At 43.2% G+C, this 25,230-nt stretch overlaps 2 protein-coding genes across 2 annotated transcripts in view; one reads left to right on the top strand and one right to left on the bottom strand.

Annotated features, from left to right (window-relative positions):
* KIF4A (kinesin family member 4A) overlaps positions 1-11,973 on the bottom strand; it is a 68,808-nt gene extending 56,835 nt beyond the window's left edge. Inside the window, exons 1-3 of the mRNA XM_087946233.1 lie at positions 11,606-11,973; positions 9,203-9,339; positions 6,098-6,212 (exon numbers count right to left, since the gene is read on the bottom strand). Coding sequence (XP_087802359.1) covers positions 6,098-6,212; positions 9,203-9,322 — 235 coding nt within the window. The 5' untranslated portion in view covers positions 9,323-9,339; positions 11,606-11,973. The remainder of the gene's footprint in view (positions 1-6,097; positions 6,213-9,202; positions 9,340-11,605) is intronic.
* A 36-nt stretch (positions 11,974-12,009) lies between these two features.
* PDZD11 (PDZ domain containing 11) lies at positions 12,010-22,760 on the top strand. Its single transcript, XM_087946232.1, has 7 exons — positions 12,010-12,781; positions 14,640-14,778; positions 14,969-15,052; positions 16,065-16,121; positions 18,020-18,118; positions 19,115-19,175; positions 20,445-22,760. Exons 2-7 carry the CDS (start codon positions 14,680-14,682, stop codon positions 20,477-20,479), a joined length of 435 nt encoding a protein of 144 aa, XP_087802358.1. The 5' UTR covers positions 12,010-12,781; positions 14,640-14,679; the 3' UTR covers positions 20,480-22,760.
* Positions 22,761-25,230: the final 2,470 nt, after the last annotated feature.

The raw sequence follows: 25,230 nt of genomic DNA, 5'->3' as shown, positions 1-25,230 counted from the left end.
ACATCCGCCCGTTGGTCTGTCCAATCCGGCCCGTCCCTGAAAAAAAATCGCTGGGCGTGGCGTATTGCCCTGTGCCGCGTGGCCCCAAAGCTGCAAAACAGTGCGGAGCGCTCTTGGGGTAGGAAAGAAAAGAACTTTGCAAAGGCCTCGGCTGGGAGTTCGAAATCACCTTCGAGTGCGACCTCTCCGAAGGTGAGTCCCCGCCGATCCCCCTTTTTTTTCCGGGGCTTCAGGCTTAAACTTTGCAAAGGCAAAGTTTGCAGGCTGGAGCGTCTTCCCGCCGAGGAGCGGAAGGGGTTCCGCCCGGCGGGCGGGCGGGCTGCTTGGAGCCACCTAAAGCTAGGCCGCTGCTGGTGGAGCCTTGCCCTGCCTTGGTGCCCCGTTTCCGGCTCGGCGGTCCTGCTCGGGCAGCACTTTAAAGCCTGCTCCCAGCACCCGAGCAACTTCCCAGCAATTTTCGGCTTCCTTTTAACTCGCGGGCGCTCGCGCCTGGCCCCGAGCCGCACAGCGAGAGAAGCCCAGCGGGCGGGCGGGCTGCTTGGAGGAGGCGACCCGGCGGCCCTCCGGGCTTCCCCTCCGCCGCGCGGCTCGGGGCCAGGCGCGAGCGCCTGCGAGTTAAAAAGCCAAAAGTTGCTGGGAAGTTGCTTCGGTTTCAGGCTTCAGGCTTAAACTTTGCACAGGCAAAGTTTGCAGGCGGGAGCGCCTTCCCGCCGAGGAGCGGGAAGGGTTCCGCCCGGTGGGCGGGGGCTGCTTGGAGGAGGCGACCGGCGCGCTCCGGGTTTCCCTCCACCGCACGGCTCGGGGCCAGGCGCGAGTGCCCGCTAGTTAAAAGGAAGCCTAAAGTTGCTGGGAAGTTGCTCGGGTGCTGGGAGCAGGCTTTTAAGAGCTGCGCCCCAAGGAGCAACTGGCGGCCTGAGCGGGGAGAAAGGCAGGCGAAAGCCCCACACACACACATACCTCGGCAAGCGGTTTGCAGGGTTAGTGTTAGGTATAACATTGATACCCAACAAGGTTTGGATGGATAAATATATAAACTAAGGTATCATAGTTTAAGGGTTTGTAACTTTAAGCACCACACTGCTTGTAATTAGCCAATTAAGGGTGCGGTTAGAAACTGCAATAAGAGGAAGCAGGAGAAAGCTGGAAAGCTTACTGCATAGTGCTTTACTGTTTACTGTTTACCGTTTGCTGTTTACTGTTGGATACAACTGTTTAATACTGTTTTACTGCGACTGTCTACTGTTTGATCGTTCTACTGAATATCCAGCGTTATCCTCTGGAGAAAGCCATCGGAGGAGAAGATATCTTTATCGGCTGATAAAGATATAGTAAGGACTATTATCTTGACTGAGTTAGTGAGTCTTACTGAATGGATATATTGTGAATGACATACGGACTGATTGACAATGCTTAAACTCTAACTGGATTAAAAACTATTTAAACTACAAACAGTGTTTGTGTTCAGTGTGTGTATACTCTAAAACCCTTCCTCTCTCATTTGGCTGCCTGGCTTGACTGCTGCTGCATACTCTGCTAGGGGTTTATCCCCAAACACTAACACTGGTTATGGGCCCAGAAGCACAGTCTATCTAACCAGGATATAGCAGTGAGAGTTGGTGTGAGTTGCACATTACTATAAAAACAAACTGTTTTTATTAGTTTAAAATAGTCATATATCTGAAGAGTAATGGCACAAGTAAATCTACCACATCTGTCCCTGATATCCAGGCTGGATGGAACAAACTATGTTTCATGGTCAATGAAATGTAGTTTACTTCTACGTAGAGAAGGTTTGTGGGACATAATAACAAACCCACCAGATGTGAGTAGCTGGGATCCTGATGATGAAGAGGATAACCAAAAGTTACAAGACTATAAACGGAAGAATGAGCAGGCTTTATGCATCATAGGACTGACTCTCTGTGACCAGCAGCTTGTCCATATTCGTGGAGAAGAAAATGCTGCAAACTGCTGGGAGAACCTTAGGAAGATATATGTTCGGGACAGTGTAGGAGCACATATAAATCTTACACGGAAGCTGTTTCGAACACATCTTCAAAGGAATGGAGACATGTTAGCTCATTTAAACTGTATGAAGAGCATTTTTCAAGAATTACAAGAAAAAGAGCTTATCTTTAATGAGCTGCAACAAGTATACATTATATTATCTTCATTAGATCAAAGCTATGATGACTATGTGACTTCGTTGGAAGTATTGCCTAAAGATAGCCTCTCATTAACCGAGATTACAGGCAGGCTACTAGAAGAAGCCAGAAGAAGGTGTGAACGTGACCAGCTGAGAGAAGATAAATCTAAGAAAGAAGAGAAATTATCTTCAAAGCTTGATAGAAACCAGCTTAGTAAAGGAAAGCACCCGGAAGAAGAGAATTTATCTTGACGGCATACACAATTAAAAGGTGTTTTAATTGTGGAGGAAGAGGACATTTGGCAAGTTTCTGCAAAAAGGGAAAAAGCCAGAATGTAAAAAAGCCCAAGAAAGCCTTTGAACTAGCCATGTTTAGCAACTGTGATGTGAAGAATGATTTATGGGTGGTGGACAGTGGTGCATCCCACTGCATCACGAGAGATAAGACAAAATTTGTAAAAATGTCTACAAGCTCTCAACATATATCACTTGCTAATGGCTGGAACCTGAAAGCGAAAGGAGAAGGTACTGCACATTGTCCGTGCATAAATCAGGATATAAAAATGTTGTATGTACCGCAACTAAAGTTCAACTTGCTTTCTGTAAGGGTATTAGTCAAACTAGGTTATGTAATTACATTTAAAAATAATAATTGCATAATTGAGAAGGATAAAAAAAGGGTAACTGCAGCTTTAAATGGAACGTTATACGTCTTAGATGATAGTAAGAAAGGGAAGGCACAGACTGTATTTAACAATATAAAGCCTCATAATGAATGTATCCATTTATTGCATAGGCGTTTGGGGCATGTAAATTTTAAAATGCTAAAACGTACAGTAGAGTTATCTGATGGAATAAGGTTAAAACCTTGTGATAAATATTTGCGTTGTAATGTTTGCTGTGAAGATAAGAGCAAAGTATTGCCTGCAAATAGGTTAAATGGTTTCAAAACCAAAGAACCTTTAGAAGTGATATTTGCAGACATCATAGGTCCAAAGAAACCCAGTATAGGGGTGCTCGATATATACTGAGCATTATGGACCACCATTCTAGATATGGGTTTTGCTACTTAATGAAGAGCAAAACTGAAACATATCAACATTTTTTTCAACTGGCTTAAATTTGCAGAAAGAAAGACTAAACGGCAACTGATAACCCTGGTGACAGATAATGGTACGGAATTTGTTAACAACAAATTCCAGAACAGACTAAAGGTAGCTGGAATAGAGCACAAGAAGTCTGCACCATACAGGCCAGAACACAACGCATTCATAGAGAGAAGAGGCCAAACACTACAGGCAATGGTTAGAACAATGTTAACTGATTCTGGATTACCTGATTCTTTGTGGGGGGAGGCTACAATGTGTGCTAATAACATATTGAACAACGTTGTTAACACAACGACAGGTGAAATACCATTCACCAAGTGGCATGGCAGGAAACCTGACCTAAGTTACCTGCACACATTTGGTGCACCAGCATGGGTGCATATTCCTACACAACTCAGGCATAAAGGGCAACATAGAGCTAAACGATTTTTCTTCGTTGGTTACCAGGCAAACCATAGGGCATATAGATTTTGGGAGAAAGGCACATCTAAGGTGTTATGTAGTGCTAGTGCCCAATTTCTAGAGCACGTGGGATGGGAGAAGTTAGAACAGGATACCAATAAAGAAGTAATTATTGAATCCTATAGAAATCCCATTAGTTATCCCTGTAACTTTAAGAATAAAGTAAAGAGAGAAATACAGGAAGAAATAGAGCCCATAAAGGAAGAAACAGATCCAATAGCTGAGCAGGATGAGGAAGATGAACAGGTAGTAGTTCAAAAAAGTCCTCCTGCAAGCCCTGTAATTCCCAGAAGAACTACACGAATATCTAGACCGCCTGATAGGTACCAGGCTAACACAGTGTGCCAGATTAATAGAGTTCCATGTACTGTAGATGAAATAAAAATGTATCCTACTAAGGATAAGGAAAGTTGGTATGCAGCAATGAATAAGGAACTGAACTCATTAAGGAATATGAAAGTATATGAGAATGCGAGATTACCTGTAGATATGAAGTCCATTGGCTGCAAATGGATCTTTAAGGTAAAATCTGATAAAGATGGAAATATAATCCATAAGGCACGATTAGTAGCCCAAGGTTTTAGACAGAATGCCAATGACTATGATGAGGTGTTTGCACCTAGTCTTAAGGCAGCAACCTTGAGGGCAGCTTTAGTGTGGGCAGCTAGCAAAAAATATATAATTAACCACCTAGATGTGGAAACCGCTTACTTGCACGCCCATTAAGACACACTATATATATGAAAAAACCTGTTGGAATTAAAAGTGAAATAATAGATAATAATGATTGTTGGTTGTTAAAAAAAAGCCTCTATGGTCTTAAACAATCAGGCTATGAATGGAACCAGTATATTGTAAAGGAACTAAACAATATAGGATTCAGAGCTGGGTTAGCCGATCCATGTCTATTTAAGAGGGAGACAAATGGGAAAATATCATTATTATTGTTGTTCACTGATGATATTGCATTGATTACTGAGACTAATGATGAGGCCAATAAAATAATAGCATCATTAGGAAAGAAAATAAAGATTAAGCAATTAGGGGAGATAAAAAAATATCTCGGTTTAAATATACAGAAAACACAGAAGGGCTTTAAGATATCTCAGGAAGATAAGATATGCAAATTGCTAATAGATTATAAAATGGAGCTTTGTAAGCCGGCTAAGACTCCAATGAGTCAGGAGTTTAGCAACACTGATGCACAAAGCCCGGGGTTTGATAAGGTAATTTATCAATCATTAATAGGTAGTTTGTCTTATATTAGCAATTGGTCTAGACCAGACATATCATACAGTGTGAATCAGTTAGCTCGTTTCAATTCTGCACCAAGTGAAAGACACTGGATTGCAGCTAAAAGAATATTAAGATATCTTAAAAAGACAATGAATTATTCATTGTATCTAGAGCCAAAAGGTGATCTCATTCTGAGTGCTTATGCTGATGCTAGTTTTGCATCAGAAAGAGACACAAGAAAGTCGACTTCAGGAACAGCCATAATGCTGGGTAAGTCATTAATAGGTTGGAAGTCAATAAGTCTCTTTCTCGCAAGAGACTGAAGGCCGGTTTACTCCCCCCAATTAGATGTTGGTTCAAGAGGGAGGGTCAGCCTGCTGATGTATATGTATCGTATCTTGTGCTGACCCGGCCCGTCTGTCAAATTTTAAAAGTCAATGCGGCCCCCGAGCCAAAAAGTTTGCCCACCCCTGATCTAAAGACTAGCTAGAAAGCAAGAAATCCAACCATTTCCTGCTTCCTAGCTAATCTAAATCTACCGGCAGAGCAGAACAGATGATGGTCAGAAAAAGGAAAAATACCAATTTTAGCAGACAAGTTTTCCAGGTAAGGAGTGAGTGGGCGGGGAGCGTTCCTGCGGACCATGTGGACGGCACAGCCTTGTGTTTCTGCGCAGCCTGGATTAATTGCTTTGGGGAGGTGCTCTGGAGGTGAGATTTCTCTGCGGCCCACCAAAATTTTCTCACGGCCGCAGCCCCCTGGTTGGCGACCGCTGTTCTAAATCATCATCTCCTTCTAATGACCCCATAATCCCTTGACCCCTCGGCAATTGAATGTAGCCGAGTCTTTACTGGCCAGATACCCTTCCTGTCACCAGTGCGGAGTTATATTTGGCAGATATATTCTCATTGTGCCCAGAGAGAGAAATATCTGCCTCTACCTAAGATCAAACCCACAGCCTCCATTGTGAAGCGAGCGCTCCACCTCTAGGCCACCTCACCACTTTTGAAGAGTCTCTAAATGGAACGGTTGTACATCAAGGACTATCTGCACATGTTTTGGGGAACCTAAAAGATGAATCATGTCTCTGGGATTGCCTTTCACTGAAATGTCACCTGAAAGCCCATCCTTTAGAGGCTCTTACCAGAGAAAATCCCCCTTATAAGAGGGGAAATGCAGGTATTGAAGACTTCCTCCTGCTCGGCTGATGGATCAAAGACATAGTCGTATGTAAAAGGCTTATCATTGCCTAGAATCACCTGCAGAAAAGGAGCAGAAAGAGAAGAACCATAACCCTACCATCCTGTCATCTCATCTTACCCCCTAGTTCAGGGGTCTGCAACCTGCGGCTCTGGAGCCACATGAGGCTCTTTCAGCCCTCTGCTGTGCCTCCCTGTTGGCTGATCCCACCACTGGCTGAAGCCTCCCCTCCCCGTCACTCCTTGCCTGGGCTGAGAAGGTAAGTGGGATGACGGGAGTGGCGGGGGGGGGTGGAGACTCTCTCCATATTCCGGAGCAGGTGACTGGGCAGGAGTGAGTGACATCGAGTTGGCCACGCCCACCTAGTCACACCGGTTGTTAAATTATTGGCTCCCGGGGTTTTCTTTTCTGTGGGAAATGGGCCCAAATGGTTCTTTGAGTGTTTAAGGCTGCAGACCTCTGCCCTAGTCCTTGTCCTATGGCCACAATGGAGCTCAAAATTTCTGTTGCTAAGTAAGACAGGTGGTCAGTGAGCTTTGCCCCATTTTGCAACCTTTATGGCCACCGTTGTTAAGTGAATCCAGCTTCCCCCATTGACTTTGCTTGGGGGAGGTGTCACCTGACCATGGGACCCTGCGACAGTCATAAATGCAGGTCAGCTGCCAAGCGTGCAAATTTTGTTCACGTGACCACAGGGGGATGCTGCCACTGTTGCAAATGTGAAAAATGGCCATTCACTGACATTGTAAACTTTGAAGGGTCACTAAATAAATGCTTGTAAGTCGAGGGCTTCCTATAGCAAGACATTCCCAGAAGAAAGAGCTATAAAATTTGGGTTTCCGGTTTGTGGGGCTTCAGTGACAGACAGGAATCTGTGATCGTGCGCGGTTTCTGCCTGGGCTCACTGCTGGAGCGTCCCGAGCCAGTCTGGCTTCGGGGCTAAGCCACCCTGTAGAGGTGGCAAAGAGGGGGGAGATCCCAGCAGGGTCGAGGGAAGCCGCATCTTTCCTCCCCAGCTGGCTAAACTCCCTTTCCCGAAGGCGGCAGAGCAGCAATCAGAAATGGCCGCCTCAAAGAAGCACTCATCCGGAAAAGAAAGTGCAGGAGGAAGTTAAGAAGTGAAAGTTTTGGCTGACCGGGATAAGAACAACCAAGGTATCCTGGAATTTAAATTTTAAAAAAAGATACATCGCTCCCAAAGAAGGTTCGGAAGCAGCGAATGAAAGTAAAAAGGGAAACTTTTTTTTCACTCTCCTTCCTTACGTTGACAGTGAACAGAGATGAATGAGAAATCGGAAAATCCCGCTTTGACATCAATAGGTAATTAAACTGGATCATTAAATGTCAAGGGGATAATAAGGATTTCTGAACACTAAAAAAATCTTTATTTTTTCTTTGCTGTAAGTGGGAAGGGAGAGGAAAAGAATAAGAGTAGGATTTGGAAGGAGAAGACTGCCTGAACTTTAAAGAATTTGATTAAATCCTAACAAGACTTCTAAAAGATACATTTTAACTGGAACTTTGTAACTAAACAGTAACCCCAGGAAGAGAAAGTGAAAAAAGAAGAAAGTGTTAAAAGAAACAGCTTGTGTGTATTTGGATTGCTTGGTGACTTTGGGACTTTTGGAAATTATATTTGGATGACTAAAAACAATTGGGTGGTTGTTTGGAAAACTTTTTTACAATGGCATTACTTGTGGATGAACTGAAAATGGAATTTAAAAAATACAAAGAAGAGGAACAAGAAGGGAAGGGCTCTCTTGGCTCTGTTTTTCAATTCTTAGAAATGGCGATCTGTACCTACGAGAAACTACAAGAAAAGACTGCGCAATAAGAAGATTGGGACAAAGAAGCCATCTTTAATGAAGTAACTTTACTTGGGGAAGAAAAGCGAAAGGGGGGAAAGAAAATGGAGACTTCAAGACTTAAAAAAACAACCAAAAAAGGGAAAAATAAGGTGAAAAGTGGATATAATGTTAGCAACAGAAAAAGGGAACACAGAAGAGGGAAATGGAGGTGGAGAGACAAGGGGGTAAAAAGGCAGAGAGAAGAAGCAAGGGAGGGAGGAAGGGAAGAGAAGCTACAAAGGTGTGGAGCAAGATGTAAACAAACAGGACTTATTAAGAGATAATGGGTAAAAATTTAACTGAAAAAGTGATTCTGCAAAGGTACATAAGATTGTATTGTTATATTTGTATTAGAAATAATGGTAGAAAATTGGAACAACATATGATTACAAAGTGGGATAAAATACTTAGTGTAACTCAGTGAAACTTTTGTGAACAAAAGAAATGAAATGAAATAGAGATAATTGAATTAGGAAGGAATGGGAACATTTTAATGACACAATGTTTTAAAATACAAGTGAAGTGGGGGGAATAATTTTGGAAAGTTTATAAGTGTTCCCATAGAAATATGATACTTGTCTGAAAAGTAATGTGTAAAATGTTTAAGATTTAAATGAATATTAATATTAACGATAGTTTTGAATTGGTATGGATCGTTGTTCTAATTATATTATATATTTATAATTTTTTCTCTTTTTAAAATATAGTATGTAACTTTAGAACGTACCAAGCAGAATCCGAACGGAAGTTATGTATTATATTAAGTGTTATAATTTTAGGGGAAAGATATAAAGGTGTCATACTCCAATCAGTGATTGCAGGAAATTTTGTTTAATGAGAAAAGATAATAGACAGCTGGAAACAGGACAGACAAAAAATATAAGTATAATGATCTGAATTGAGATGAAATAAACAAAATAAAATTAAGAAAGTTAAAAGAGGGGAGAAGCTATATAGAAAATGTAGAATGGTAATAAGATATGGAATGGTATATAAAATGAGTATGAATTTGAATCTGTGTCTGTATGAAGAGATGTAACCCGGGATCAAGCTGCTTTTAAAAAAGATGTTTTATGTTTTATGTTTTGTTTATGTTTGTCTTTAAAAACCAATAAAATTTGTTTTTGTTTTTAAAAAGAAAGATCTATAAAATTTCAGAAGTCAAAGTGCAGGGCACCTCCCACCTGTGAATTTCGCCTCACCTGTGGCTCTCCAGGGACAAAAGACAAACATGTCTTGCAACCCTCCGCCATTTCCTTGGGGACGAGTGGGCGGCATCTCAATGCTACCTTCACCGGGATCACATGGCCTTCTTGAAACATTTTTTATTTGTACCGCCCTGAAAGAAATCACAAACATTATAAAAACAGGTGTAGCCTTCCCCACTCCTCCCGCAAGCAGCAATTTCCAAACATCGGCATCCATGTATAGGTTGGTGACCATCAAATGTGCAGTAAGGAGAAACCCTATGCAAAAGAAAGTTTTTGGTATCAGGACTTATTTAATTCTTTTAAAAAATAAATTCTAGATGTGGTACAAAGGCAATATAGTTAAAAAAACTTTCCTGAGTATTTCATTAAGCTGCTCCGGTCAATATTTGGAAAGTACAACATAAATTTTAAAATTCTGAGACTACAACCCAATATTATCACTGAATTCGCCCTGGGCGAATAGGCAACAATGTAAATCCAATAAATAAATAAAATAAAATTTAATAGGCTTTTAAAATGAATAAATCAGTTATTCCCCCAATTAAGGGCCATGTCCCCCACTGAAGATCATGGTGATGGATCTCCCACATTCCAGGCAAGCTCTCCATGGACCAGACACCTGACAGACAAGATATCCCTCAGCTGAGACTCCCATCAAAACCAGAAACCTACATCGACTTATCTGTTGGCAGGTTGATAACTGAATTCCTCATATGAATATTGCTAATACTACATAGAGGTTAAGTCAGGGCAACTGGACTTCAAATTGGATTTGAAGCATTTTGCTTCCTCAATCTGAGCTGTGAAGAACAGTTTGCACCTAGAAGAAAAGAAGTCCAGTTGCCATGACTCAACTTCCAGACAACTCTACCTGGAGGACTGAGAATTGGAAGGAGTCTTTGAGCTGAGTTCAAATCCTTGTGATTCGATAAAGTCACATGGATTTCTTGGCAAAACTAGAGGTTGCTTATTTTTGCCTTCTAGGATGTTGGAAAAGATCCTGGGTTTACCTAACGTCTTAACCCCTTTTGGGTTTCTTCATCATGGGGTCCCATCCAAATGCTAATCAAGTACCATCCCATTTAGCTTCTTCAAATCAGCCAAACTCCACCAAGTGCCTGCAGATTGCAGACGTAACACCCAGAAGAAGAATACCCGTATATGCCGGCGTATAAGACGACCCCCCAACATTTCCACTCAAAATATAGTTTGTTATATACTCGCCCCCTCTTCCGCACGCCTTCCACTTTTGCACTTTTTTTTTTTTTTTGAGGCACTTTTGCGCACCGTGGAAACGAATCCCGTGAAGCCGAAAGGAGCAGCCAGCCTTCTCCCAGCTCCCAAGGAAACGAGGCTCGCACCGCCCGGGCTCCGCTGAGGTATCCGGCTGGGGCTGTCAGGAGTTGCTACCGCTGGCGGGGCTCCAGTCCCGCGTTGCCTCGGGAAGGGAAAGGCAAAAAGGAAGAGCCGCGGCGGCGCTTTGCAATGGCAGCAGCTGCTCCTTTCGGCTTCACGGGATTCGTTTCCACGGTGCGCAAAAGTGCCTCAGCCGCGGGCAGCCGCAGTGCTTCCCAATTACTATTTGCCGGCATATAAGACGACCCCCCCAATTGGAGGCATGTTTTTCAGGGCAAAAAAGTCGTCTTATACGCCGGCAAATACGGGTAAATTAAATCCATATTAAGCCTCAAGGTGAAAACGACCGATTTGAAAAATTCAAGATAAACCGTTGGCAAGAAGGAAAATTAAATAAGTTGCAGCTGCTATTCAAAAAAAAAAAGACCACAAATTCTATTCTTCCCTGCAGTTTCTCACCGACCCCAAATTGCTTTGGCTATCAAGCAGGACCATTCAGCCCAACCCAAATCTCCCAAATGTTTTAATTGTGGGAGACTATGAGGGGGGGACCCCAAAAGAAACATTGCTTTTATTCCCCCCTCCCCAAAAAAAAGAGTTCCCCAAACTTTCCAGCTTTGCAGGCGGGAGGGGGAAAGGGATGGGTTTGCAAGGGCCAGCGCGCCCGGGCAGCTCCCAAAAAGCTCTGGGCAGCCTGGTTCTGAACACCTTAGGGGCCCAGTAGTGAGGCCACGACCTGGGGGGGCGATTGGGGCCCCTGGTCTAACATTAAAGACATCCCACGAAGGGGAAGTTCAGGCCTTCTGAAAGCCCTTCTGAAAGTGCCTCTGAGGAGTTTTTTGGTGTGTGTGTGTGTGTTGTTTTTTTTACTGCTCTCCAACCAAACCTGCTTCCTAGTCATTTCAAGCTAGTCATTTCTCCCCCCACGGTTGCTTCCTCCGAAGGGCTCAAATGCGAAACCCCCCACCCCCCCAGTCTCGGGGTCAAAAAGCCCCTCTTGCCAGGACGACACACCCCGGAATGGCAGCTCAGACCTACCTCGAAGGCTGTTTTGAGAGGGGGGGGGAGAAAAAACACCGAAGCGTCCCCCCACCACCACTCCCCTTTCTCACACACACACACAAACACAAAAAGGTGGGAAAGGACGGGATGCTGAGGGGAAAAGCGGCTCTTCTTCCCTCTGGCGGGTTCCCGAATTCTTCCAGGGGCGGCTCCGGAACGCGAGGAGGAACGGGGAAGAAGCGTCGGGTCCAGCGCCCCGCTCGTCTCCCGGGCCGACCGTTAAATTGGCTGAACTTCTTTTTTCGCCTCCGCCCACGGCTTTTAAACGTAGCGCCAAGCCTGAGGGGCGGTGTACGTAAAGGCGCATGCGCGTCAGCCCCGTGTAGGTCTGAGGTAGGCCCCTCCCAGGCCCGACTCCCACCTTTTCGCTCCTTTTGATTGGCTTTCCGGTTTCGTAGGCCTCACACACGTCGCTGTTACGGAGGCAAGGAAGCCATCCAAGGCGTGTAAAGGTGGCGGTTGGGGCTGGAGGTGGTACTTGCGTACGTTCTCTCGGTGGGGATAGGCAGTGCCCAAGGGTAGAAGGCCTTTTTGTGCTCCCTGAGGAGAAATAAAGGCGCCCGCCATGTTTCTGACTCTTTAGTGGCGTCACTCTATCACTCAGTACTCTTTGGCGTAGGAAGGCAGCCTTTTTAACCCCGCCTATTTCTTTTACGTCACGTAGGCTTGAGGAATTTGGTCCTTTTTAAAAAATTATTAATAAAAAGACCCTTTGTCGGCGGCGCCCGCTTTTACGTCAGCCACCGCTGGGAGGCGTTGTCATGGCAATCCCCTCCGCGGCGGCGACCTTTCCTCTCCTCCGCTTCCCGCCAATCCGAACGCCGCCTCTACCGTCAGTCAAGCACAGGCAGCCCAATAGCAGGAGGGAATTGGCTTTTCCTTCTTCTGATTGGCTTTGCTGGCGAGGAAGAAGCTGCTTGGATTCGAGGAAGGAAAGGGAGGCGGGTCCTCCCGGATTCCCTCAGACCAGCCCTGAGGCCGACGGGGAAGGTTGTTCGATTCCTGGCGCTGAGCTGAAGGGGAGACGTTGGGGGGCGAGCCCGGTTCGCGGCGGTTCCCCCTCCCTGGATGGCAGGCCCAGAAGGAGAGTGCCGCAGAAGGAGAGCGACGGGGTTGGCTTGCGGAACTCACGGAGACTTGACGCTGAGCCAGGTCGGTCCCAGGAAGGCTCGGGGCTGCGGGGTTTGAAGAGACGCTGCAGGAGAGCCAACTTTCCGCGGAGGGAGATGAGGGGGCGACCGGGCCTTTGGAGCTCGTCGTTTTCTTCAGATCCTACCTTGTCCTCGTTTTGGGACTGCGAAGGGAGCCCCCCCCCCTCCATTCTCTTTTATGTATGCAGGGGAATCAATACGTGTGTATCTAAAAATTGCTGTGTGTATATACTGTATGTAATTTTATAAGCGTGTGCTTATATAGATATATACACGTACATGTACATATACATACATTCATACATACGTATATATACACACACACACATACACACACACAAAATGTAGAAATGTATATGTATATACTGTTTGTAACTATTTGTGTATATGTGTGTGTATACACACACACACAGAGTGTACATGTATTATATATGTATATATATACATATACATATATATATATACATATATATACATATATATACATATATATACATATGTATACATGTATACATGTATACATGTATATATATATATATATATATATATATATATATATATATATATATATATATATATATATATATATATATATATATATATATATATATATATATATATATGTGTGTTAAGTTTTCGCGGTACTTACATGTATGGCATTCAGCTTTGTTCGGGTATTTTCCCACGTCATAGCAGTTGTGCTTTTAAAGTTGTAGCGACATTTCAGCAGAATCTCATCTGCCATCATCAGGCTTTTGTATAGTGTTCGTCTGTGAGTCAGGCTGTATATATATATACATACATATATATATATACATATACATATACATATGTAGTATGCATATATATGTGTGTGTGTTTATATATGTGTGTGTGTGTATATATATATACACACACACATATTTTCTTATGTTTTTGTGGGTATTTATATTTATGGTATTTTAGGTTTCCTCAGGTATTTTCCCACATCTTAATAGTTGTGCTTAATAACACAACTAATAAGATGTGGGAAAATATCCGAAGAAACCTAAATACAATACATATATATACATATACATATGCATATAAGTGTGTATATATATATATATATATGTGTGCGCGTATTTGTATATGAGTGTGTGTATACATACACACACATATATATATTACACTAATATATATGTGTGTGTGTATGTATGTATTTGCACATGCTAACAATATTGAAATTATATTCAATTTTATTGAAATTTCTATGTGGAAGGAAATGAGGGGAGACAGTTGCTGGGCCTTTGGAGCTGGAAGGGTAAAAATTGCTATACGTAGATACTGTAGGTAATATAATTTATATATGTACACAAACTATATAACAATATTGAAATTATATTTCAATAACTTTATTGAGATATACATTTATATGTTTGAAATTACAATATAGAATAGAAATAAAAATGAAGGTCATGGGGGAACAGTAAAGGAAAAAAGGAGAAGGGAGTGTGTGGGGTAACAGAAAAAAGGGGGGGAAGTCTTCCCTTCCAACATTTTTCACCTGCTACAATAAAAATAAGATAATGCAGCCTCACCTATTTACTTCTACATGCTTAGAAGCAATGATTACTACATACTATGCTTAGTATATAGTAACCACTTCAATAACAACAAGCCTAGCTAATCAGTAAATCTCAAAGGCAGAATTTCAGGTTGTTTTCTTCTTGAGCACAAGGTCCAGAAGTGGTTTCTAAGCAGAACTGGATGAGACGCGTTTTTTCTCTTGTGCAAATAGCCCCAGGAACAGCCACTGTGTGTCTCTGCCTGGAAAAGAAAGCATTAAATTCATTATGGGGGAACTTGTGGGTGGAAATCTCTCTGCTCTCTCGTGCTAGGAACCGTTGGTGAGCTTTCCTGTTTCTGGACTGAGTCAGCATGGATATGGGAGGCAGTAGCCGGATCCCCTATGATGATTACCCAGTGGTCTTCCTCCCTCCCTATGAGAATCCTCCGACCTGGATCCCACCTCATGAGGTGGGTGGCTGTAGATCCCCTACTGGTATCTGGTAGCCTTTGGGCGATCTTCTGCCTTGCTTGAATTTGATGTAAAGGGCATGAAGACATTTTTTTTTTTTTTTGCAGCAAACCTAATAATTCTGATGCTTTTCCCAGAATGGAACCCAGGGTGCTATTTCTAGACATATCCTTTGATTTTTTTCCGTAGAGGATTTACCATTCGGATTACAACAATGAGTTAACCCAGTTCCTGCCTCGGACCATCATCCTGAAAAAGCCGTCAGGGGCTCAGGTGAGACTTGACTCATTCTCAGAAGAGGGTGGAGCAAAGAGGGGACCTCTGTGATGTCTTCCCAAGCTGGCATTCTCCAACAATTCCCATCATCCCCAGCCATAAGCAGTGGGAACTGTAGTACAGTAGGGGAAATAGCTCCTTGGCTTTTCGTGGGCAGTTCTGTTCACTGAATTCCTCTACAAACATGTTGGTTTTCCTCGGGATGGAGGGAATTTCTTCTGCACAGCTGCTGGATAAGTTGGTCAGTCAACCTTAAAAAGCTTATGATTTTGCTGGATTTGGGTTTGATGCTCCTTCCTAGAGGGGTCAAAGAAATTATTGAGGAAGGCAGCAAGCAGATTTGGCTTTGTGAATCAGGGCAGGGGAGGCTTAAAACCACTGTACTCTCTCTGCTGCAGGTTGTCCTCAACTTATGACCATAGTTGAGTCCGGTATTACAGCCCTAAGTCATGCTGGTCATTAAGTAGAACATCATGTGACCACAACTGGTTTTAGGAACTTTTTTGTGGTGGTTGTTAAGTTATAAAATGAAGTTAACGCATTGTCCACAATGAGCGTTTTTGATGGAAACCAGAAAAAAACCCTGATTTCCAGCAAAAAATAAAAATTGTGGGCACATGACCGTGACACTGTCGTAAGTTAAGTAGTGCTGTATTGTATCTCTGGGGGGGGGGGGGCGCAGAATTGATAATGACAGATACGACGTTCTTTGCTAGAATGTGGTCACTTCTGAAAAATGAACAAAAAACTCCTGAGATTTGACAAGCTCCCCCCTGACTGCAAAAGCTGCTGGTTATTGAGCCTCCCTTGCTAAAAGATAGGTCAGAATAGAACAAGTGAGCCAGAAGGGACCTTGGAGGTCTTCTAGTCCAGCCCCCTGCTCAAGCAGGAGAACCTATACTATCAGGGTTGAAATGTGGCCTAGGAGATCCGTGTTGAGCAGCAAATTCACAGAACTCGAAAGCAGCAATTACATTTTATGCCAACTCTTTCCGTTCTTCCTTCTTAGCTGGGCTTTAACATCCGAGGAGGAAAAGCTTCTCAGTTGGGTATTTTCATCTCAAAGGTACATTTTTCTTTCGTCTCACCCTAACCAAAATTCCTTCCTCCTTTAAGAAGTGCGTGAATTGGGATTTTCAATCCTATGTTGGTTGCAGACTCTGTGGCTTGAATCCTTTGTCCGCTCTAGCCAGCCACCAAGGTCATACTCCCTGATCATTATCCCATTTCTGTCATAATCTGGACCTTGGACTTCCTCATTAAATCTGCCTTTGGATTATGGGTTTCCTGTCTGGCCGCTCACAGAGGGTCAGATTAGGTAATCATACCTCTTCAGTCCTTATTCTTAACACTGGTACACCACAGGGTTGCGTGTTGAGTCCCTTACTCTATACTCTTTATGGGCAAGACTGCATTCCCACTCACGCTAGTAATACTATTGCTAAATTTGCAGATGATACAAGAGTGGTGGGACTCATCTCCGGGGGGCGTGGATGAGTCTGCCTACCGAGATGAAGTGGACCGGTTGCTTTCGTGGTGTGGGGACAATGACTTGGTCTTCAACACCAATAAGACCAAGGAGCTGATAGTGGACTATATAGAAGGAACAGCTCAAGACATCCAGCCCTTGCTTATCAATGGAGACCGAGGGGAGCAAATGGCCAGTTTTCAGTTTCTGGGTGTTACCCTAAAAGAGGACCTGACCTGGGGGTGCCCACATTGCAGCCTTGGTAAAAGGGGCCCAGCAGAGATTATACTACCTGAGGCTTCTCAGAAAACAACAACTGAATGAAAAACTGCTGGTGACCTTCTACCGCTGCACCATAGAGAGCACCTTAACTTCCTGCACCTGTGTATGGTTTGCCAATTGCACAGGGGTACATAGGAAAGCACTCCGGGGGTGGTGGGGGTTAAGGTCATTGCCCAGAGGATCATTGGCTGCCCTCTCCCCTCTTTGGAAGAGCTTTATAGCTCCTGCTGCCTTAAGAAAGTTCAAAATGTTCTCAAAGATTTATCTCATCCTGGGCACCTTTGTTTTGAACTATTACCATCTGGTAGATGGTACAGAATAATAAAAACAGGGACAAATAGGCTGAAAAACAGCTTCTATCCCAGGGCAGTAGCTCTTTTGAATTCTGCTGTATATTGCAATATTGGTGCAGTGTCGGAGGTTTTCGGTTCAATGTGTGGAGGGTGAAGGAGGTGTGTTTGTGTTTATTTTCATGGTCATGATGTGCACTGAAGATGCTGTTTGATTTTGTTGTACGAGGTGCAATGACAATAAAGTAAACTAAATTAAACTAAATAATCCTGATCATCCCATTTCTGTTTGAAAAAGCTGCAATGCGGAAGTAGACTGATGAGGACCATTCTTCTAGGATAGCACCTGTTTAGGTTGTTTTTTTTCCTTGTTCGTTTACAACGAAGAAAAGGCCACTTAGTTTTGTGCGGCTCCCTTCAAAACAAAAATTTAAGTTGCACCATAGGATATAATTTATTAGAAACTGAAACAGAATAGATTGGAATATATATAATTTCTTTAGCAGATTCCCAAGTATTTCAGGTTTTAAAATGAGAGGCAGGATGTCATTTTGGCCTTTTCAATCCCCCTTTCCATTATTTTGCCTTCATCCAAATAATTTTTTCCCAATTCTTCCTGGGCATTATTTATTTATCGTATGGCATGTTCACATTAAATCTGGATAAAAACACAGGAGAGAAAAATAACAGAATATGAAATGTAAAATCCTAAAATATTACAAACATATATCTAGATACATTCCTGGGCAAAGGGAACAATACAGTGCGCTGGTCTCCCCCTCCCTGGCCTTGTGCACCCCTCCCTCCCCCGGACTCTGAACTGTAAAATCTTATTGTCTTATTTGGATTGCCCCCCCAGTTAGGGAAGAGGCCCTTTTGACAGTTCTCTGCATTGGGGGCAATCCCTCATTTCTCCTGAGTTAGGTGATCCCGGATTCTGACGCTCATCGAGCCGGGTTGCAGGAGGGCGATCAGGTCCTGGCAGTGAACGATGTGGACTTCCAAGACATTGAGCACAGCAAGGTGAGAGGTGCCTTCACCTTGGCGGGAAGAGCTTTGCTATTTGAATGAGGGGGTGGTCCTTTGGGCCTTCAACCCAAAGAGTTCCCAAACGTTAGAGATTAGGGAGTTCATCGCGTTGCGTTATTTATAGATTCCTTTATTAAGAGCACCAGCCACCCCGTCAAAAAGTTTCTCTTTTGCTTTAGACTAACAAGTCTATCCGGCAAGGAGATGAATAGTTGTCTGTCACACTTGTTCATCTCCGCCCTCTTCCTTTTACCCCCAGAGCTAGGGTGGGGCTCCGCTAGCAGCAGTGGCTCTTCCGTCACGAGGACCGGCCCATAGATTTCTACTGCTCTCCTCTCCTCTGCCTTCTGACCATCTGTGCGTCAGGCACTGGACTCAGTTCCTCCTCTTCCTCATCAGCCAGTTCTAGACCTGGGGGTTGTTGACTCTCCATCTGAGGGCTGATGGATGGCCCAGGCTCCTCCGCCTCTGTCTCTTTCTCTCTCTCTCTCTCTCTGTCAGCTGCACTCCCTCTTCCCTCTCAGAGATTCCAGGTTGCCCTGATGCTGGCCCTGACTCCCACGCCGCCTCCTCCTCTGATTCGGCTGATGGAGGCCGGCAGCTGACAGGCCACGACACAGTTGCTCAATGTGTGGATGGGAGATTGTTTTGCATCCTTTAAGGGCCACTGAGATCCTTCAAGGAAACAGAACATACACAACATGACAGCTATATTTATTTAATTTATGTCCTCCTTTTATTATTTTTATAAACAACTCAATGCGATGAATCTAAGACTCCTTCCTATTTTCCCCACAACAACAACCCCGTGAGGCGATTTGGGCTGAGAGCGTGGGACCGGCCCATGGTCACCTAGCTGGCTTTCGTGGCTAAGGCCGGATTTGAACCCATGGTCTCCCCAGTTCCTAACCTGCTGCCTCAGTCACCAGACCAATATATTTGCTGCTCTTAAAGATTCAGCATTTCTCTCTCTCTCTCTCTCTTTCCCAGGCTGTAGAGATCTTGAAAACTGCTCGGGAGATCATTATGAGAGTCCGCTTCTTTCCTTACAGTAAGTATTGTTGTTACTGTTGTGTGGAGAAAACTTTTTAAATGATTTGTTTCAATGTTTTTTTTTTTTTAAAGATTTTATCTGCAATATATTTTTTCAAATTGTGAGCCACCCACAGGTAAGGCAGCTTTAGAAGTCAAATATACATATCATGTTTCCCTCAAAATTAAGACCAGGTCTTATATTAATTTTTGCTACAAAAGACGCATTGGGGCTTATTTTCTGGTTAGGTCTTATTTTGGGGGAAACATGGGTCTAAATGTGTCCGTCTGACTGACAGTTTTAATTGGGGCTTATTTTCGGGGTAGGGCTTATATTACAAGCATTCTGAAAAACCATGCTAGGGCTTATTTTCCAGTTGGGTCTTATTTTCAAGGGAAATACGGTTCTAAATGCATCCGTTTGGCTGACAATCTTAACTGGGTGGCAGCTTTGAAAGCCCTATTCCTCGCTGCCACATAGCCTGAGAAAGAGGGAGGGGAGTGATTTCAGTGAAGGAGCTCGAAGTAGACAAAATTATTTTGTTAGTTCAAGGTCATTAAGTATGGCGCGGGATGAAATAAGAATCTTACTTTTGGACAGATCGTGATTGGGCCATGTGATGTGACGATGGCCACGGGGGGATTTGTAGCTTGGGAAATTGTGGGAAGCCCGAAACCTTTTAGATTCGAGATTGCATAGAAGTGCCAGGTGCTACTCTAATAAAGGTACTTTTGAGATATGTTTGTCTCTGAGTTACCGATTGGAATGGAGGTTTGCAGAAATGCTGACATTGGGGCTTAATTTGGGGGTAGGGCTTATATTACGAGCATCCTGGGAAAAAAATGCTAGGGCTTATTTTCCAGTTGGGTCCTATTTTTAGGGAAACGGTACCTACGTAAAAGGTCCTGTGTGGTTCACAGGCTCACATCTTTTCTAATTGGGAATATTCCCCTTTTCACATGAAGGGAAACTGAGGCTTCCTGAGGCCCAGTAAGGAAACAGGAATCCGTTGGGAGATTCATATCTCTGCGAAGGTTTCTAGGACTAGCATCTTTGAGGATTGTTTTGGGGAATTTGTCAGAAGAGATTCTCTGCCAGGCTGGGATGTGGGAACTGTGAAATGCCAGTCCCTGGTAGCAATATCCAAAAAGGGGTTTTGTCTTCATCCACATCTTGTGGAATTCACACCGACTTCCGCCCACCCAAGCAAGTTACTGGGTTTTTCATTTTAACTCAAAACGGGCTTTTCTGAGACTCCAGCCTTCATTTCTCCCTCTTCCCTTCCAGATTACCACAGGCAGAAGGAGCGAACGGTTCACTAGACGTTCCCTTCCCGACGACCGCCTTGCCTGTCACCCAGCCGATTCTGATTTTTCATTTCTTTTTGTAACTACGTGCTTTACTGTGAAGCACGCTCTTTTATTCTGCATACTTTTAAAAAAAAAAAAAACCTCTGAAAACCCTAAATAGGTTTTTTGTGGGGTGGGGGGTGGGGCAGAGAGCAGAAAATAAGTCCCTTTCTGATCAGGTGCATTGTGGAAGTTCCACCAAGAGCTCGAGGTTCCCTTTAGCTTCTTCCTGCGGACCAAAAGATCGGGGCCCTCAGACTGAGTTTAACTCATCCCTGATCCAGAAGGAGAGATTGATGGCCAACGATGCTGGGTGTCCCCGTGGAATTGCGTTTTTTTTTCCTTTTTTTTTTTTTTACCCTTAGGTGTGCAGATCACCTGTTTAGTTTCCAAATTCTTTTGGGGTAGTGGAGGCCTGTGAGGCAGGCTCTGGGTGCACAGCCTGACGTGAACATCTGTTGCTTTTTAAAAGGGCGGTTCCGCTTCTGTTCTTCAAAGCAAGAATCCTCCTTCGCCTCCCCTGTTCTACTTGTTCTTCCAACTCAGGAAAGTTGATAATTGGTTTTTAGAGGAGTTAATTACACCGTGCTTCTGTCCTTTTTCATTAAGGCGCTAATGGGAGGGAGGGGTGTAGATCCTTACCTCAACGGAGGATTCACCTGGAGAACAGCTGGCTTCCCTTCCTGAGTTTGGCCTTTGATCCATCCAAAGGAGGACAGCCAGAAAGCCCTCCATCCCTGCAAATCCACGGAGCAACTGATGTTTTAGTTGAATCTTGCAATTCAGCCTTAGAAAGAACAAGATTTTTTTTAAAAAAAAAACATCCTCCTAAGCTCCCCACTTCAAAGCTGCGTTGCCATGTTGACTTCTCTTCCTTGGGTTTGGTTTTTGTTATCACGTGTCCCCCCCCCCCCCGGCCCCGGTTTGGATAAGTTTTCATCTTTAATAAAAAAAATATTCCTATTGCACTGTGACTGATGTATGAGGGGTGCGGCGGCTTAGAGGTAGAGATTTTGCCTCACCGTTGGGAGGCTGTGAGTTTGATCCCAGGTTGAGATAGATATTTCTCTCTCTCTCTGGGCCCGATGGGAATTTTATCTTCTGAATATAACTCCGCATCAGTGACAGGAAAGGCATCCGGCCATTGAAATACTCAGCTCCATTCAGTTGCCCAGACCTCACCCTGCAAGGGATCATGGGGTTGTTAAATGAAGATAATGATGACTGACTGATGTATATGCTGTATTCTACCGAGAAGCATGTGCTCCTGAGTAACCCCACACCTCTTTTCTACATCTCAAACATGCTCCACTGGCCATTGCTAAAGACAAGTACTCCTTAACTTACGGCCACAATTTAGCTTTAAAAAATTCCTGTCGCTAAGCAAGACAAGGGAATTTCCCCCCATTTTATGCCCTTTCTTGGCACTGTTGCTAAGCATTGCAATTAGTAACATAATTTTTTAAGTAAATTTGACTTCCCTGTTGATTTTGCTTGTCGGAAGGTTGCAAAAGGGGACACCCCTGCAACAGTCCTAAATGTGAATCCTGTTCCGACCCAGGCTTCGTCAAACGTAATTAATCACAAACTTTTTTTTAAAAGCAAAACCTATTTTATTGCAATGCTGGGAATTGCTTGCATTCCCAGCCAGAACTAATTATAAGCAGTTCCCCAAGATAAGCAAAGGCCTTTCAATGCTGCCAAAAAAGAAGTATCCAGTTATAACAGAAACCAACCGAAGTACCAGGAAAAAACCAACCAGAGCTTCAAGGAAGACTCAGAATCTATCGAACTACTTTGCTTCCTGCAAAGGTTTCATCGTTGAGGTCTGACTTTTATCCCTTATGGGAGGAGCCATCACCTCCCAGCCTTATTCCCAAGTCGCCCCTTTTGTTTCAGCTCTCGCCTCCTAGCAGCTCTGCGCACCCGCGCACTGGGAACAGGCTCCCCTTGTTCTGCCTCGCTGCTGCCAGGCTCCGGAGGCAGCACCCCACTTCCAGATTGGTCCTGGCCCCATCTCTGCATCAGACGCAGGACCCTCACCTGGGTCCTCCCCAGACTCCCTGACTGGTCTCCTTTTTCCCTCACTGTCTGATTCCGCTGCCATATGCACCGGCTGCTGGTGAACCACAACAAATCCGTTGTCAAACACCCAGCTTTTGATCAAGTGACCCTGTGGATGCTTCAATAGTCTTCATGTCACTTTTTTTTTGTGACATGTCACTTTGGTCACTAAATAAACTTGTAAGTCAAGGAATAATTGGATAATAGAATATTTGTAAACTTTGGGGTTGGACTATAGGGCCCCCTGATGCTCTCTGAGATTGGTGGCTTTCTTGCAGGCGTTTCATTACCCAACTAGGTAACATCATCAATGCCTGATCAGTGCACTGATGTTACCTAGTTGGGTAATGAAATGTCTGCAAGAAAACCATGCAGCTTAGAGACCACCAAGGACCCCACATTGCTAACTTGTCTCCTTTAAAAAAACAGCACGTTTTTTCCGATGTTCCAGAATGAAAATCTAGTGATGGAAACTTTTCCTGGGGATGTTTCATAATGCTCCTGAGGCATTCCATGGTGCACAGCAGGAAGAAAATTAAATGGTTTTGGGCAGAAGGGGGAAGCAATTCTTTGAAAACATAAATGCATAAGTATTGATTAGCCCTTGGGCCATATCAAAGTTCAGCAACAATTGTTACTAAAATTTAATAAAAGCAATTCAAAATGAAATTTGATAAAATACTATTTGAAATGGAACTTGATAAAATACAATTTAAAATGGAATCTAGACAAAATACAATTTAAGATGTAATAAAATACAACCCAAAATAAAATTGTAATAATGTACAATAATTTAAGATATAGATAAAATATAATAACATATTTCGGAGTCGCCCTTGCAGTCTACCCCGATCAATCCCACATATGCAGATCTCAACCGAATTGTTTTGTTTAAATACTGTGCTGCTTTAAATGTTATTTTCAAGTTCTGGCCGGACATAAGGTAATCTTTGAAAGCAGTATCACTGCAAAGGGGCCATTCATGAGTGATTGGTTTTGAAATATTACAAGATGAACAGAGTCAGAAGGGACCTTGTAGGTCATCTAGTCCAACCCCTGCCCGAGCGGGAGACCCTACACCATTTCTGACAGATGGCAGTCCAGTCTCTTCTTTAAAGCCTCCAGGGATGAAGCTCCCACAACTTCTGAGGGCAACTTCTGTTCTGCTGGTTGATTGTTCTCGCTGTCAGAAAATTCCTGCTTATTTCCAGGTTGAATCTCTCCTGGATCAGTTTCCATCCATTATTCCTTGTCTGGCCTTGGAAAATAGCTTGACCCCTCCCTCCCTGTGGCAGCCCCCCAAATATTGGAAGGCTGTTCTCCTGTCTCCCCTGGTCCTTCTCTTCCCTAGACTAGTCATCCCCAGTTCCTGCAACCATTCATCGTATCTTAGCCTCCCCTCATCATCTTGGTAGCCATTCCAATCATTTGATATTCAGGTAGTCCTCAACTTCTAACAGTTCATTTTGTGATCATTCGAAGTTACAATGGCACTGAAAAAAAGCAACTTGACGACTAATTTCAATAATCGTTGTGGCATTCCCCATGGTCACGTGATCCAAATTCAAGACACCTGGCAACTGACTCATATTTATGATGGTCGCAGCAGTCACGGGATTACCCTTTCGCGACCTTTGGACCAGCAAAGTCCATGGGGAAAATCAAATTCCCTTTTCTTTTTCTTTTATTCCACACCTGGAATCCTGCAACCAATTTTGGTCACCACACTACAAAAAAGACATTGAGACTTTGCGGGGGCGGGGGGGGGGAGGAAGTGCAGAGAAGAGCAACTAAGATGATTTAAAGGCCTGGAGACTAAAATATATGAAGAATGGTTGCGAGATTTGGGTTTGGTAAACTATTGTCATTTTATATGAGATATTCTAAATTTTATTATAAATTTATGTTATACATTTGGTTATATTTATGTTATCCAATGGTTAAATTTATGTTATCCAATGGTTATATATTTTACATTATATTCTATATCAATCTATTAATCTTATATTACAAAACTTAGTCTATTTCATTGCCATGTCTTTTTATCTCACCATTGGTAAAATAAATCCCATATCATATAAAATTGTTTATCTTCTTGTTCTTTAATTTCAAATGTCAATTTACTTATTTCAGCATAGTCATAATTTTCTTAATAACTTCCTCCTGCATAGGTATTTTATCATTTTTCCAATTTTTACCAAATACAATTCTAGCCGCTGTTACCACATTTACAATCAAATATTTCAGTTCTTTGTTGTATATTTCCGGTATAATTCCCAATAAAAATATCTCTGGTTTAAAGTCTATATGTTGTTTTATCATTTCTTCCAACCATGTGTGGATATAGCCCAATATTTTTTTGAATGTCCACCACATATGGTAATATGAACCAGGTATCTGATGACATTTCCAACATTTATCCGATTTATTCTTAAACATTCTGGCAATTCTCGTTGGGGGTAGGTGCCACCTGTAAAACATCTTATACAAATTTTCTTTATAAGCGGTTAACATTGTCATTTTATAATTTTGAGACCACAATTTTTGCCATTTCTCTAAGTCAATCCCATATCCAAAATTTTCCCCCCAAGCAATCATCGTTTCTTTAACTTGTTCTTCCTCTAATTTAAATTCTAATAAATGTCCATAGAGTTTTTAAT

The sequence above is a fragment of the Notechis scutatus genome, chromosome Z (genome assembly GCF_049901735.1).
Source record: "Notechis scutatus isolate UNSWTSFEM ecotype Mainland chromosome Z, rNotScu1.2, whole genome shotgun sequence".
NCBI lineage: Eukaryota > Metazoa > Chordata > Lepidosauria > Squamata > Elapidae > Notechis > Notechis scutatus.
The sequence above is the reverse complement of the archived record's forward strand: the minus strand, read 5'-3'. Positions and strand labels throughout refer to the sequence as shown.

What these genes read in the sequence shown, in the direction of transcription:
- PDZD11 (XM_087946232.1), top strand. Translation starts at nt 14,680, where the DNA reads ATGGATATGGGAGGCAGTAGCCGGATCCCCTATGATGATTACCCAGTG. An exon ending in AAAAGCCGTCAGGGGCTCAG is followed by an intron (nt 15,053 to 16,064) that starts GTGAGACTTGAC and finishes CTTCCTTCTTAG; the next exon opens with CTGGGCTTTAACATCCGAGG. An exon ending in AGTCCGCTTCTTTCCTTACA is followed by an intron (nt 19,176 to 20,444) that starts GTAAGTATTGTT and finishes CTTCCCTTCCAG; the next exon opens with ATTACCACAGGCAGAAGGAG.